Source organism: Diadema antillarum, unplaced genomic scaffold, assembly GCF_040938485.1.
Source record: "Diadema antillarum isolate AM-2024a unplaced genomic scaffold, OU_Dant_1.0 seq00000447_RagTag, whole genome shotgun sequence".
In the NCBI taxonomy this organism is placed as follows: Eukaryota; Metazoa; Echinodermata; class Echinoidea; order Diadematoida; family Diadematidae; genus Diadema; species Diadema antillarum.
The window spans coordinates 142,895-158,982 of record NW_027271421.1 but is presented as its reverse complement, the minus strand read 5'-3'; the positions used below and the strand labels follow the sequence as shown (position 1 = coordinate 158,982).

The window sequence follows — 16,088 nt, the reverse complement described above, 5'->3', positions numbered from 1 at the left end:
ATAAGGGTGAATGCAAACTAACTGCATAATGTAACACAAGCTTATGAAGCATCCAGGATCTGACATGAAACAGTTCTCGGAATTAAAACAGCAAGTACTGATGCAATGATTTAATTTTGTACCTTATCATACACAAATCAAGATACAATTTTCCTCTCATTTCCGGGGAAGATGAGAACCCCACTCTCAAGGGAAAATGCTCAAGGAGCTTTGTGATTGGTGGACTGACCAAATCCATCTTTACGCAGTGTTTATTTTAAGAACAGAGGCCTACAAGCATTAATTATCCATTTACAGAGCAGTAAATGTACACTGTGTGCCAATCTGTGTTGTTGCACAGCGGGGAGATGGCCGATAGTCAACACATCTTGACGTCATTGGACAGAGAGTGAGCGTGTGCCTCAGTCAAGCATCGCTCACACTGCCCTCGTACACAGCACTACGAATTGGGGCAGGTCAAGTCCTTGTGTATCCCGCTCTGACCAATGGGCAGTCAGCATTGAATGGGCAAAGTTTGCTTAGCATTATTCATGCCACAGCAAGCACCAACGCACCCATCCCCATCATTTGTATATCCTATGATTTGTATAGGGACCTCATGGTCAGGATTGCTCTACATCGGTACAGGGTTTCCGTGTGAGGATAAGTGAATGCAGTATTTTTTTTCTTCTCCTTGATGAAAGAAAATTTGTCATAAACAGCTACTATTGTGATGCTACTCATTCTCGCGGGCAGTATTCATTGAAATTGTAAGATTGCAACAATATCCCTCCACCATACCTTCTCTCAATATACAATAGTTGTTTACAAATACTATCCACCTCAATCTCTTACTCTTCTTCCACATCTTTTGACACATTCTTCAATTAATGTCAATTAAATTCTGATTCCATAATACATGGAGGGAGAAACAGCAACAGGAGTAAATACCAACAACTACAAGCTGACAGAATATATCTTTCTCTTCCACTGTGCCAGCACACACACATCCTCACAGTTTCTCGTCATTATCATACGGCACGCACGCATCTCATCAACCAACCCACAGTCCATTCATGAACGCAACCTCCACGTCATGGCGACAACGACGTGCTAAGGGGTGGGAGGTTTCCACAACAACCTCTGCTGCTATGCAGTACAAATTGAGGCACAACCTCCGCAATGAATGAATTCTGTCCCTTCTATTCCCTGCACTCTTTTCCTTAGTTCTACCTCACTTTATGCTCTCTCCCTCTCTCCTAGCCCCCCCCCCCCACCTCTCCACTTCCTCTCTTCTCCCTCTCTTTCTCTGTAGAGGTCAAGGGCCAGTGGCCAAGTCCATTATCAAATATTCTATGCTTTTTGAGTGTTGGCTCTGTGCCAAGAGTCTCAGCTTGTATAGAGGGGAGGAAAAAGGTAGCAAACACCTAGCAGACTCACTCCCATAGGAACACTAGCAAGGGATCTACAGCAGGAAAGGAAGGGGTAAAAGTAAAGGGGGGGGGGAGAGGAAAAGGAATACAGGGGAAGGTGTGGGGGATTACAAAGCAGAATTGAGTGTATAAATTCATGATGGTTGATCTGAAGAGGATGAGGCCCAACCCTTCCATTAGCACTTTGTGGACAGAGATATGGACACAAGTTTACTAACACTAACAGGGTTCTAAGTTCTAACACATACAGAATGTATCCTAACCTGTCTCTTTTGCCTCTTGGACATGAATTTCATGGAGCAACTCCCTAAGCCCCATCAATCATTTTTCATTTTCACCTGGAAAGTTGCTTACTTTTTCCTGGAGATTTTTATCATCATTGTTATTATCATCATTCAGTGATAACACCTGCTATGTGTCATAATAGTGCACTTTCAGTAGCTGGAGGCAGATCATCTTTTTGGCACAAGCCGTAGGAGAGAATCATTTCAAAACAACATGCAACAGGTTGCAATGTGTGCTCCCTAGATAACAGTTCAGGCAATTTGAACAATGCATGTGATGACCCATGTGTTGCTTTAAGTCCACAGTGTGTTGAAAGCTTGCCAAACAAATGTCATGTTGTAATGTTAGTGCGAATCAAAAGATCAATCTCCCTAGCTATCAACAACAGCTGTTTGTCCTTTGAGAACACTAACCTACCACTACCAGGTATGAGATATAAAGCAGAAACAAGATCTATGTTATCAGAGGGTTAATAGCTGATGAAGTCAACGAACTGATACTATGTAAGTTTACCAGCAGTCTGCGCTGATACATACTTGTATGTTATATGAAAAATATATGTGTGTGAGCAGGGAGCTGACACCTCTGTATTAAATGTGATTGTCGTATATATGTTTGTGTGTACTCAGTGAGGTAACCTCTCTGGTGTACTACAGTAAATTGTATCATACACAGGAAATTTGATTGGAATGAATCTGAAATGTTTAGGAATATCTCAAAGAGCACTGAGAAAGTTGACTAAAAACAATTTGCTCATCCAGCAGGGTAATTAAAACATCATCTCGTCTTATTGGCTCTGATAGTACTTGCATGTGTAGAGATATATAATATATATTATATATATATATATATATATATATATATATATATATATATATATATATATATATATATTTATATATATATATATATATTATATATCTCTATTAAATATAATAAATATTATTTACTTTATTTCTTTATTTCTCAAGTTCATACAAAAAGTGCAATATCATCTCTCATGAAGGTTTTGTACCGACATAATATCCTCAATTTGTATTTTACTTCTCTAATCCACTGAAGACAAGCTGATTCTGCTTTAGAGTGCATTTCCCATAGACACCTGACCTGAGTATTCTTGGAACTTTGAGGCAAGTCTTCAACAGATTAAGACATAATACGCATTAAAAAAAAAGTGAAGCAAAAGATGTTCCTTCGATAGAATTACCATTGATAAAGAGACAAATAATGTCTCATGGCTTCAATAACAGTTTTGATCATTTTCTTTACACAATCTGAAATGACAATATTCAAATGACCATATCATGTGTCTCAGTATGATTTTACTGAAAGATTTTTCTCTCATGACATACTCTGTTATGCTGCATAATTATGCAAAACAATCCCCCGGTCAGAGAAAAAAAAAAGTTTATTTGTTTTCTCAAAAGGCAGAACAAAATTGCCTTTGCATTCTAACCAATTTGAGACAAGATTCTGTTAGTTTCCCCTCAGCATTTCTTCCCCACTGTATTCATACCTACATAATGTATGCTTTGCAGTCTACAGCATAACACCTGTCAGCCTTTTATTTTGACACAAGGTATACCTTCCTGAATACCAAAGGTTATGCCATGAATATTAGTTACATTCACATGCAGTTGCCAAACTTGAAGTTTAAGTCAAAAACTTAATTGTTGATGATTAGCTCCACTCGTGAATTCAGGTTCACACCTAAACTTTAAGTTACAACTTACAAGCGAATCCCACTCAATGATTTCACCGGAAGTGCAGAGTCTTTGCAAGATGACCTTATGTTATGCCCATACAAAATACTGTAAAACATGATATATTCACGGCATGAATTTTTCGCAAATTGGAGCCCGCGGCATGAAATTTTCGCGAAATGCCACTGGCATTCAATGCATGTAGTGTAGACAAGAACTTTCGCGTGCATTTTAATTTCGCGAATCTTGGCGCTCGCGAAATTCGCAAAATGAAAATGCACGTGAAAATTCCTCGTTTTACAGTAGCGTAACTGGAGGTTGACCCAGATGCGAACGAGAAGCGAGGTTCAAGCTAACTCACAAGCTCATTGATTATTGTGTCCACACGGAGCAAAACTACGAGTGGGGACCCCTGCGGCTCATGGAGAGAGCATGTCTTGTGGTTTTAATCATCAAGTAAACTTTAACCACTTATTCAGACACAGGCCAGTTCATACCAAAACTCAATAAAGAAATGACATATAAAGAATCATCCAATAGCCGATAGACCGTTCAGACGCTAATTTCGACCATTCTGGAAAAACGTCAGATAGATGTGCAGTTTCCCACTGCGCATGTTGTTATGGTCATGAGTGACAGGTACAAGGTCACCTTTCATGCTCGCTTCCATTAAGCTCCGCCCAGTTATACCGTTCTATGGTTGCCATACGTTCAGACACACAATGGACACGATGGAATGCTGATTCATTATCGAGTTCTAGTTCGAAACAATGCTCTGACTGTCATTTCTCTATACGTCATTTTGTCATACGTCGTTTCGTTAGTCAACGTTCAGACGTATAAATTCATCGTGTAGCTATACCGTTCTAGTATAAATTTTTTTGCGTCTGAATGCCCTGTAAGACTTATAACTTTCCAGTGCATGCACATGATGCTTAACTACAAGCTAATCATCGAGAGTTAAGTTTTCGACCTAAACTTAAAAGCTTAGGAACAGCATGTGAACTTAAAAGTTTAGGAACAGCATGTGAACCTAATTACTACTAATAAAATCAGGGAGATGGGTAGGGAGGTTTACTGGAATTAAGTCACATATGAAGATAAGTCCATCTCATGCTGGGTACTTCATTTTTCTTTGAATCACCTTAGTAGTCTTATTCTACAACAGAAGAAGAGCAAAAGAGCTTGCACATCAACACAATCTCAAGCTTATCGACCTTTTTTTTCTACTAGGAACTTTTCGACAATGTCTTCAATGCTAAGAGTTTTCGGTACCAATGGGCACTTAAAAACACACAAAGGATTTAACTACTTGTTTGTAGCACCAGGAATAGGTTCTGCTGCTGTTGTTGTTTGTTTGTGTGTGTTGTGTGTTGTGTTGTGTGTTGTGTGTTGTGTGTTGTGTGTTGTGTGTTGTGTGTTGTGTGTTGTGTGTTGTGTGTTGTGTGTTGTGTGTTGTGTGTTGTGTGTTGTGTGTTGTGTGTTGTGTGTTGTGTGTTGTGTGTTGTGTGTTGTGTGTTGTGTGTTGTGTGTTGTGTGTTGTGTGTTGTGTGTTGTGTGTTGTGTGTTGTGTGTTGTGTGTTGTGTGTTGTGTGTTGTGTGTTGTGTGTTGTGTTGTGTGTTGTGTGTTGTGTGTTGTGTGTGTGTGTGTGTGTGTGTGTGTGTGTGTGTGTGTGTGTGTGTGTGTGTATGGGGAGGGGATGTAAATAAAAGTTCCAAGAAGTCTGATATCAATCTGAAGAGTTGCCCAGCAGCATTTTATCGCATCATCTTTCATCCCAAGTGAATGCAATCTCCCATCATCCTTCCCCTTTCCCATGGAGCAGAAATAAACAAGCATTTCCATGAAGTGTTATGATTCAGTCAACTTCTGCTCCATTTCTCATGGTGCTTCAAGTCATCTCAGGCTGGGTACTTTTATTTTGATGCCTATATTCATCTTTAGACTCTCCATGTTCAGAAAACAATGATTCATGAGGAGCCTCTTATAAATCACTTTCTAAAATAATGATCTTACTCCAAGGAAGACCGTGGTGTTTTAGAGGGGGATGGGAGGGGGGGGGGGTACTTTTAGAAGGTTTACAACTTTGCTTCCAGAACACACATGAATCAACAGGCAAATGTTAAAGTTCATCTAGACAAGTCTGTGCTCAAATTTCAGCGGCATGGAGTCAGCTGGGAGAGCATACACTTTCACAAGTTTCGTCCCCCCTCAGAGAGGTAAGATACAGGTGCCTACAACCATAATAAGCACATCATTGTTCGGGTACATTATATTTCTCTGACATCTTAACTCAAGTTTGAGCCTGAAAAGGCTGCTGAGAAAAGGTTGATATCTTTTTACAGATTCTTCTTCATTCACTGAATTATTAAGGAGCATTGTGGTCAAGTGATTTCCATTTGAACAGCATTCGTAACAGTCATCTTGTACTTCTTCGTTGGTTTACAACCTGAGGATGATGCCATCACCGGCAAAAGAAGTTCTAGGTCAAGTCTTCATCAGCTTCAACAGCTCAAGAGTTGGCAAGGTGCCCTGATAGTTGCTGACTCATAAAGTCAGCCCGAATCTTACTCTCTCCTACGAGCCAGCTTCAGATATCAACCACACAAACAAGCTTCAGGTGAGGTTCATATTTTAAAAGCAAACAAGCATCTCTGTTACAGCCAACAGAAACAGACCAGAAATAGCATTCTTGTTTTGCATCATGTGGAGATATTGTGCCAAATCCTGCCTGGGAAGACCCACCTATTGTGGGTGCTCACAACTTGCAGAAGTCAACAACAAAAACATATTTTAGAGTTCCTTGTTTTTCTATCAGATTAGGCAACTTGGATATTGTAGGAACCCCCCCCCCCACCCCCCACCCCCTCCTACTCAGTAAGGGAGACTCACTCACACTGACAACTCCCAGTCTGTGGGAAGAGACAAACACTAGATTCTAATAGGGCTAATCTATAGAACTGCTCTGTGTGGAGGGAAATTAGGCTTGACCATTATTGGCAATGCTCACATAACTGGGAAAAGGAATCAAAACTGATGTTAGTTTTTTTATGTTGACCAGATTTATAAGGAAATCCGGTTACATGAACAAAACAAATTCATTACATTACCAAAAGACCTTTGAAAAATAAGTTCCCAAAATAGGAAAGAGAAAAAGACAAGCACTTGTAGTGTTCTGTTTTCATAGGACATGTACCAACTATTCTTCCATGACGTGTCACAAAATCACCAGATTTCAAAAGAGTATTCAATGCAAATCATCACTTCGATTTTAAGAAAGAGTGGTCAAGATCAACACACTGACTCTCTTGAGCTCACACACACATTTAATCATCCAAATTCAAGAGGATTCATCAAACGTTTTTATTATATTTACAATGTGATCAGTAGGGGAAATTCTTTTTCACAAATAAAGCCCCGGAGAGTGGATGAAAGGTCAACTTTGCATGCCTAGTTCTTTCTCAACAGTGAAGCGGAGATTTCTTTTTCCTGTCTTCTTTCTAGCATCTCTCACTATCTTTAGTTGACCATTCATTCTCCACCAGAGCTTCCTGACAAGCCGAGATGCAGCATGCATCCATCACCACTGGTGAGGAGGGCAAAAAATTGATGAAGCGAGGTGACAAAGAGCCAACCATCTCCATAATACATGCTGTACAAGTTTGTCATCAGTAGCCTGCTTATTTGAGAACATTCAATCGTACCAATCTTCCACATACGTTCTCCATCATCCAGATTACATGTGGCCATGACTCAAAGGTCAACAAGGTCCATTTTCACATTGTGGAATTATTTGGAAGAGGGACTTTTACTACAGTGTATCTACAGCTGAAAGAGATTGAATTGAAAATTTAAATATGTGTATGTTAATCCTCTCTTCTTCTTCTTTTTTTTTTGGGGGGGGGGGGAGCATGAAGCATCACAGAAGGAGGAAAGTTGTTTTGATGGTGAAAACCAATAACTATGTACGTGTTACGCAATTTTACAGCATCACACATATCCTGTGTCATGTTCAGCTAGATGCAGGTACATGTAAAAATAAAAGGAAAACTAAACTATCCACTCACAACATGGGTATAATGTGACAGCTGTTGCTCAAAACAAGACTAACTAACTGGTCTACATTTCAAGCTACAGAATACATTACAGGCACCACAGCCATACAGGTCTCGCTGTGTTCACTGACAGGTAAGGCTCATGGGCAAACGCAAATACCATTGCAACATTTCAATCACGACAGCCTCGTACCTGTAAAATTGCTCTGAATGCCAATTACACTCAAGACCATTGGCTTTGACCTCACAGGAAACAGAGGTAACAAAACTAATTACAGAGTTCATGAGAAAGTGGTACGGTGGGGCAATCAAATAAGTAAATCTACTGACCATGTGGCGTGGTCATCCCTCTCCCCCCCCCCCCCCAAAAAAAAAGTGCATTCACCTCTGCTTGTAGATCAGGTAGTTTGTTTGTTATTGTTCATTTCCCACCAAATGACAAAATTAGGGAGGATCAAGGGAAGGCAAACAGCTGGCCTATCAAACTCCAAAGCTCCAATTCACCTTCGTGGTTACTTTTCAGCATAACTCACATCATAATTATCACAAGTTCATGGAACTGATTCACAAATGGCAGCCAACACAAAAGATGATTCACCTTCTCAGAACAGAGACCCTGATATTAAAACCCAATTTCTTCAACTAGACATGATTCACCAGGTTTGTTAGGACCCTGCCCAGATTTTCTCCCTGCTACGCTCTGCACTCTCAAACCTAGATTACCAAGAACAGTAATTGTGTCAACAACTGAAGACTCAAAAATGATTTGCTCCATTTCCTCTTTCCATTCACTTCAACCTGAAACCTATCCAGAGATATGACACTTTATTTTTTACGAGAACCAAATATGCCATGCACTAGATAATCCATAAATGTTAGGAGGCTATAAAATGACAATTACTGACTTTCCTATACATGACTATCAGTCTACATTTTAAGAGCTTAATCTGCTACATTGTTTTTTACAATTTTCTACACCTGCCAAACCCTGTGTACAGTAATATGCCAGCCAATATCCTCTCTACCTGGAAATAGCATCATCCTACAATGACATACACAGTACTACACATTATATGCAATTTCCTGTATGTAGGGAATCTCGTCAATCAATATACAAGCTATAACCCCCCTCAATAAAAGAAAAAAAGAAAAAAAAAGAAATGCAATGACAGTATTGACACAGTCAATGCTGGTAAGGAACATATACTGTACTAGCTGACATTTTCGCGTACAGATATTTTCGTGAATTGTTGCTTGGAGGACATTTTCGCGTGTTGTTACTTTCGCGGTTGCGAGGGTCTAACTGAACTTAGTTATTCGCGCGTTATTTTCGCATGTTGCTATTTTCGAGGTTCAAAGGCGATTCTCGAAATTCACGAAAATACAACTAATTGGAAGAAAGTTTTTCTCACTGTTTATCTCATTGCTTCATGTTGTCTTTATCATTTACTGTAAAAGTGTAAATTTTCGTGGTGTGGAAATGTTCCCACATTTTGCGCAACCAGACGCTAGCGCAGAAATAAAAGCATGCAAATATTTTTGCATGACATATGTTCCAGTACTTAATGTCCTGATTCTGCGGAATTAAAAACATTGCACAATCTATCTTACCCGGCCAAGCGCGAAAAAATGCTCACGCAAAAATATCCACTTTTACAGTATTTCTTTTTTACTATCATTTTAAACAATACCTAAGAAATTGGTATGGATTCATAAAAAAGATATGCCTTTAGCAACAAGCAGAATAAGATTAAGATGAGAAATGTCAAACATGCCACAACTGAATGAAATTTGATAAATCGATATCTGCTAAAGATAATGGAAAGAAAAAATTCTCTCAAGCCCGGAGAGATTTAGCATGTTTACAAATCAATGGAGCTCAGAAAAAGAAAGGTAGGCCTACAGTTTTTTTTTTCTTCTTTTTCTGTTTTTTTTTTTTTTTTTTTTTTTTTTTTTTTCTAGAGAGGGACAATATTTCCTGATGGAGCTAAGAAAAAGGAAGGTACAGTTTTTTTCTAGAGGGGGACAATATCTCCTGCGACATTAGCCTCTCCCATCCGATCCAGTGGCCTGGCATGGAGCCAGCGAAGGGAGGCGCCAAGGCTTTCTCACAAGTTCACTGGTTGCCATGCATGAAAAGACTGCTATTTCACTCCACTCTATCACTGATGATGGTCACGGGCCACAAACTCTGGCTGAAGTACAGAACAAAGCCCAGCATTGGGGACTGAAGAGATTACTGACCACTATGGAATGGAATGCAGCCAGGGAGGAACCAGGAGAAACTCAACAAGCTTTTCATAGAACAGATTTACATCTGAATGTGATAAGTCACACACACACACACACACACACACACACACACACACACACACACACACACACACACACACACATACACACACACACACACACACACACACACACATACACACACACACACACACACACACACACACACACACACACACACACACACACACACACACACACATACACACACACACACACACACACACACACACACATACACACACACACACACACACACACACACACACACACACACACACACACACACATTGTACTTCACAGGATTCAGAGACTGAAAATGATTTGACAGGATGATATTTCAGCCTTAGTTTTGTTTAGTTTCTTGAAGCAGCATGCTTAATAAGTTTAGAATTTAGCCACTTTCTTTTGGCACAGTACCTGCAATATTACTTCCTTGTCTACAGGAAGGTGTGAGGAATATACTGCCTTTTACAAAAGTAATAAATTCACTTATAATATGCAACATAAACCACAAAAATACCACTATCTTTTAAGTTAAGGTCTCAGTGTTGAGAAATCCCATTTGGGAAGTACACCGTAATGGAGGTATCACTAACGCAAGGCAGCATCATGTCAGAAAGAAGCAAACATACATTTTTTAACACTTCTTTATGTGACTTTATATTATTCCCCTTCATAGAGATATGTCACTTTCCCAATTTGAATAGATATCTGTAAAAAACAGTGGGTTATGATACTCTATGCCAAGTCCTACTCACACACACACACACACACACACACACACACACGGAAGTAATAAACTCTTTAAGATGGCCACATATTGGACCAATACTGTCTTAGCTCGTCCTTTATAGTGTTCCCCTCACGGTCAGGCAATATTCAATCATTATATTGCACATCACATTGTATAAACTGATATTGTGACATTCTGTAAAATCAGCACTATCCAACCCACACTGTCAAGACACAGAAACACATCACATGGATAATCTTGCATGATCCTGATAACGCACAGTTCAAAAGACACCGTCCCCTGGAAGAGTAGCCATGTATGTAAGAACTGCATCCTTGATCAAATAGTTTCTACTAGCTACAGTTAACATCACAGCAGCTGCAACATCACCAACCCAAAACAAATATTTCGTTTTCACACTGAATCTGAGACTTAGGAAAGGAAAACTTTAATCACCATGAAAACTGCACATAGAAACTGGCTTCAAATATATATAGAAACATCAACATTGCCTATCCAAGATAAAATTTCATTAGAGTCTGCAATGTTTATGTATAAATCTAATAATAGCTACGTTCACATGCAGTTGCCAAACTTGAAGTTTAGGTCGAAAACTTAACAGTCCATGATTAGTTCCACTCGTAAATTCGCGACATGGGTTCACACGCACGCCTAAACTCTCTATACAACTTACGAGCTAATCCCGCTCGATGTTTATACCAGAGGTATAAAGTCTACGCTATGACCTTTTGCCCATACAAAACAGCGCAACTGGAGGTTGACCCAAAAGCAAACGAGAAGCGAGGTTCACGCTAACTCAAAAGCCCATGGCTCATGGAGAGAGCGTAAACCCTAAAACGTCTTGTGGTTCTAATCATCAACTAAACTTTAAGATTGCTAACTTTCGAGTGCGTCCACACGGCGCTAAACTACAAGCTAATCATCGAGTTAAGTTTTCGACCTAAACCAAAGTTTAGGAACAGCATGTGAACCTAACTAATACCATCTTTCCTGATGCATTCAAGAATTATTTTACATTAAATAGTTCCATTCAGGATTATAACACCAGAAATGTCAAAACATCCATCTTCCACTAAATCACTCATCTTGTAAGCAGTCATCTATATTTTCAAAAGGTCCAGTTTTATGGAGTAATTTGATAAAATTCTTTAAAGACCAGTAAGACTACTAGATGATTCAAAAATTTGACATTTTTTGAGCACCTTTTTGAGTCAATAATGTTACAATTGAATAAATAGCCCACTGTACAGTTTCCTCCTTTTCTCTTCTATTTCTTTTAATATTAATTCAACATTTCCTAAATATTGTATAACATAAAATCAATGTTTGTTTTCACCTAATTACAAAATCCATACAATCTATTACATGCTTTCGCATAATATTTGTCTAGAGCTCATTTTTCAATAAGCCTATGTTGTTGTTTTTTTTTTGCTTCTCATGATCCCATTATCATTATACTTAATATCATGTATTTACTTAATGCAAACTTTGTAAATTAATGTGAAATGTTCAAAATGAAATGAAATGATATGAAATCAATACACCTCGTGCCCTACATTTGATGCACTACAATTCATTTATTGGGGTCACCAAAACAAATCATTCACAAGCCTCATCAGCTTAAATCACTGCTCTAGTCCCCCATCACAACAAGATCGTATGCCTTGCGATGCGCTCCTCTCCTCAATCACTCTGATCGTATCCACTGGCCACCTCTACTCACATCACATCTCCCATTGCTGCCAACAAACACATCATTAATTCATCACACATCTGCCACTCACATGCATTCACTCCGCTGCAGCGCCCCAAATTCACCCACAGCCACCGGCAGAGGAGCTCTTCCGAGGGTTGCCACGGCAACCGCAGTCGGTCAAGCACCTCGGCGCTCTTCCTCCTTGGCAGCGGGCCAAGTTTTGCAGCGTAACAGCGCTTGCTGCAGGACAGCAAGACAGTGATGCACACTCATCACTATTATTGATCTCAAAATTGCAATTTTGCAGGTAGAATGTCTTTGTAGGAGGAGATGGTAAACATCCAGAGGTCGTCGGACTGAATAAGAGGGAGAAAATACTGGGTTGCAAGCTAAGTGTGACTTCAAACTGGGCAAATGGAGAAATAGCCTTTGAGATGAATTCTTCCCCCTGGCATTAAGGACTTGTTTTCTTGACTACAATCAAACTGCTATCGCCAGAGAAGTGGACCATATTACCCTTACAGGCAAAACTATCCCTCTGAGATCTACTGCCATGAAACACGTAAACAATTCAACCCAAATGTGTATGAAATTGTGTCAATAACCACAGAGTTAGAGAAAGCTCTTTATCACTACGTCACCTAATAGAATACAGCTGATGGACAACACCATAGAACTGCCTTACAATGGGTGTGGTCACACAACAGTGACATCTCTTTTGTAAGACTGGTCAAATTTGACATTTCCATTAATGTCGTAAAAACTGAATATCTTCCAGCAAGAAAATCCATCCACAATTGTGTTCAACATCTATGAAAAATAAAAGTCGGGGGGGGGGGGGGGGGGGGGGTAGCATCTTCAACCGGGGATAGCAATTCCAGTATACAGATGAACAATAAAACACTACTTGTTCTTCATTTTGTGTTATTCTGTTTGGAAGTTATCCACAGCCATCCCCAGAGAAGCGCTTCTGCAGGTTACCACGGCAACTGCAGATATATCAGACTAAATGTCATTGAGCCGGTTATAAAAGTTTTTGCGTTTGTCCTTTTTTTTTTTTTGCTATTAAGTTCTATAATTAGCATTTTAGTGCCTCACTACCTTTGGTAAGTTTAGCTCTTTTTTTTTTCTTTTTTTTTCGGATCAGCAGTGAACTCTCTGCTGACTTACCCTGATAGTAAATGTGGCTGCAGCTTACCACTTAAAAAGTTTTGAATAATTTAGATCATGCGCAGGTGCATTTAAAGATGTCATGTGTGTTTTTCAGTAAATGTATGATGCATACATTGCTATAGAATATAGTGTCTGGTTTGAATATCGGTGAAAATGTGTGTGATCACACTCCTGCAAAACATATGAAAAGACAAAAGCTCCATGCATTCCCTATCACGATAAAAATCATAAGGATGCTGTTGTAATCTTTTTCATATGTACGTATACATACACAATTCTGTATGACATAAGTGTAATACTGTTACCATAGTCATGTAACACAAGTTTATAAAAGAATGTTCAATTCTGCTGCATGAACAGCATCATCATCACTTTGAACACTTAAAAGACAACAAAGACATGAACTCATAATGGTAATGTCATCTTCCGGCCAAGTGTGACACACACAATATCATCATCATCATCACACAACAACATCCAAACGATTCAAATCACTTGCGCTTAAAGTAAAGATAAAGTCACAGCAATGGACTACACAGAGACATGAACTTGTGTCTACTCACTGAGGTTGACCACGATACACTCGGTGGCATTGGCTGGCAGCAGCACAGTGTTGCCTACCACTTCTTCCCCACGAAGAACCACCTGCAGCTTAAAACCCTCTGTGATAGGGGGTGGTGGCCCGGCTTGAAAGGTGACAAGCAGCGCTGTATGGTTCAGGTGGCTCACTTGTAGATGTTGTGGTGGCTTGGGTGCTGCAAGACAAATAATTTCATACATGAATAACCTTCCAAGTCTGACACTGATTAAACTCATCGATTCCCTTAAAAACAAAAGTGCTTTGCGTGCTGAAATCCAACTATGTTTATGCATGAAAATCTAACAAGTATGATATTGATAAGACTAAATTCTCGAGCCACTTTAAAACAATAGAGCAGGTATTCTTGCATTCAGTACTGTAAATCACGTGTTGTACGTTAAAAAAAAGGACAATGAAAGAATGGATGGCAGCCTTCAATTGATAGGTGGAGCAGTTGTTTCATTTATTTTCCTTTAAATGGTTGACAGTGTTCAAATCAAACATCTAAAATGAAAAATCCTTGACAGGCATGCCATTTCTTCACTGCATAAAGGCTGGAGCTCATTCTCAAATACAAACTGATCCTTTCACTTTTTGTTCTCTTCTAATCTTAGCTTCGTCAATTACAACTTCATGAAACAGCTCAAAGGCTGGCCAAATCTTAAAAAGTAGAGAAGTATCACTCAATCTTCCCCTTTTCATACACCTCCTTTCTACAAAGAAACTCTATTTTAACCCCCTAAAACACACACACACACACACACACACACACACACACACACACACACAAATGTTCCTACAATTTACATCCCAACCAGATGGAAGATGACTGAAAATGGCAAAAAAAAAACCCACAACTGGGGTCATGGCCAAATGTATCACATGACCAAAATAGAAAAAAAAAGAGGTCAAATAAAGACCATAACAAGATCAAACAAACAATTCAAGAAAACAAGGACTATGACCAGTTCAAGAGATACAGATATTGATTTATAGCTAGCAATATGGTTTGGGGGCAGAATGATAAACCCTTGTTTTATCAAATAAAAGGACCCTCCATGGGATTATAAATTTAGCCTGATTCTATGGGAAGATGACACCTGAGTCACTCTATATGTTGGATGAGGCTTCTTATCTCCATGATAAAGAAGATATCAAAATAAGAAGTGGTGGAAGTAGAGGACAGTGTCTATGCTAACACCTTCTATGACTAAGTGTGGCAACAAATATTGCTTCAGGTGCTAAATGTTAAAGGGAAGATAAACCCCAAGAGCAATGTGGATTGAGTGAAAGCAGCAGCATTAGTAGAACACATCAGTGAAAGTTTGAGGAAAATTGGACTATCGATGCAAAAGTTATGAATTTTTAAAGTTTTGATGGTGGAACCGCTGGATAAGGAGACTACTAGAGGTTATGACGTATGAGTGGACAACAATACCTAGAAAATATAAAGAAAATTCTGCAAAAATCAATTTTTCATGAAAATTACAAATTCCATCAACTTGATATTGGCATAATGTTAAGGGTAGCAATTATTCCCCCTGCTTTCTGAAAGCGGTTGGTCCATTGCTCTTTCATAATTCTAGATAAGTGAATTTTTGTTGAATTTCCTTTATATTTTCTTTGTATCGTTGTCCACTCATACGTCATATCCTCTAGTAGTCTCCTCATCCAGCGGTTCCAACACCAAAACTTTAAAAATTCATAACTTTTGCATCGATTGTCCGATTTCCTCAAACTTTCACTGATGTGTTGTACTAATGTTGCTGCTTTCACTCAATCCACATTGTTCTTTGGGTTTACCTTCCCTTTAAGAAATTACACAGTAATAATTCACAGCTTATGAATGAAGTAAATACATTTTTCCTGTTTTAAGCACACACACACACACACACACACACACACACATACATACATACATACACACACATCATACACACAAACAGAATTAAGACTAATGTAAAACTTCAAATTTGGACTTCTGTTTGGCAATACTGATTATAACTGGTTGAGATACAACAAGCATTAAAAACAATGCCTGGTTACTGCAAGCTACTGGCTGCAACTGATGTTTCTTCAGATCATCTTCATGCTTTTCTTTCTTTTTTCCAATTCTACTAACTCACATCCACCA

The 16,088-nt window shown here is 39.0% G+C and overlaps 1 protein-coding gene across 1 annotated transcript in view; it reads right to left on the bottom strand.

Annotated features, from left to right (window-relative positions):
- Positions 1-16,088, bottom strand: part of LOC139732786 (protogenin B-like) — a 101,225-nt gene that overhangs the window by 18,541 nt on the left and 66,596 nt on the right. The window contains exon 10 of the mRNA XM_071643630.1: positions 13,938-14,129. Within this exon, the coding sequence (XP_071499731.1) occupies positions 13,938-14,129 (192 nt within the window). The remainder of the gene's footprint in view (positions 1-13,937; positions 14,130-16,088) is intronic.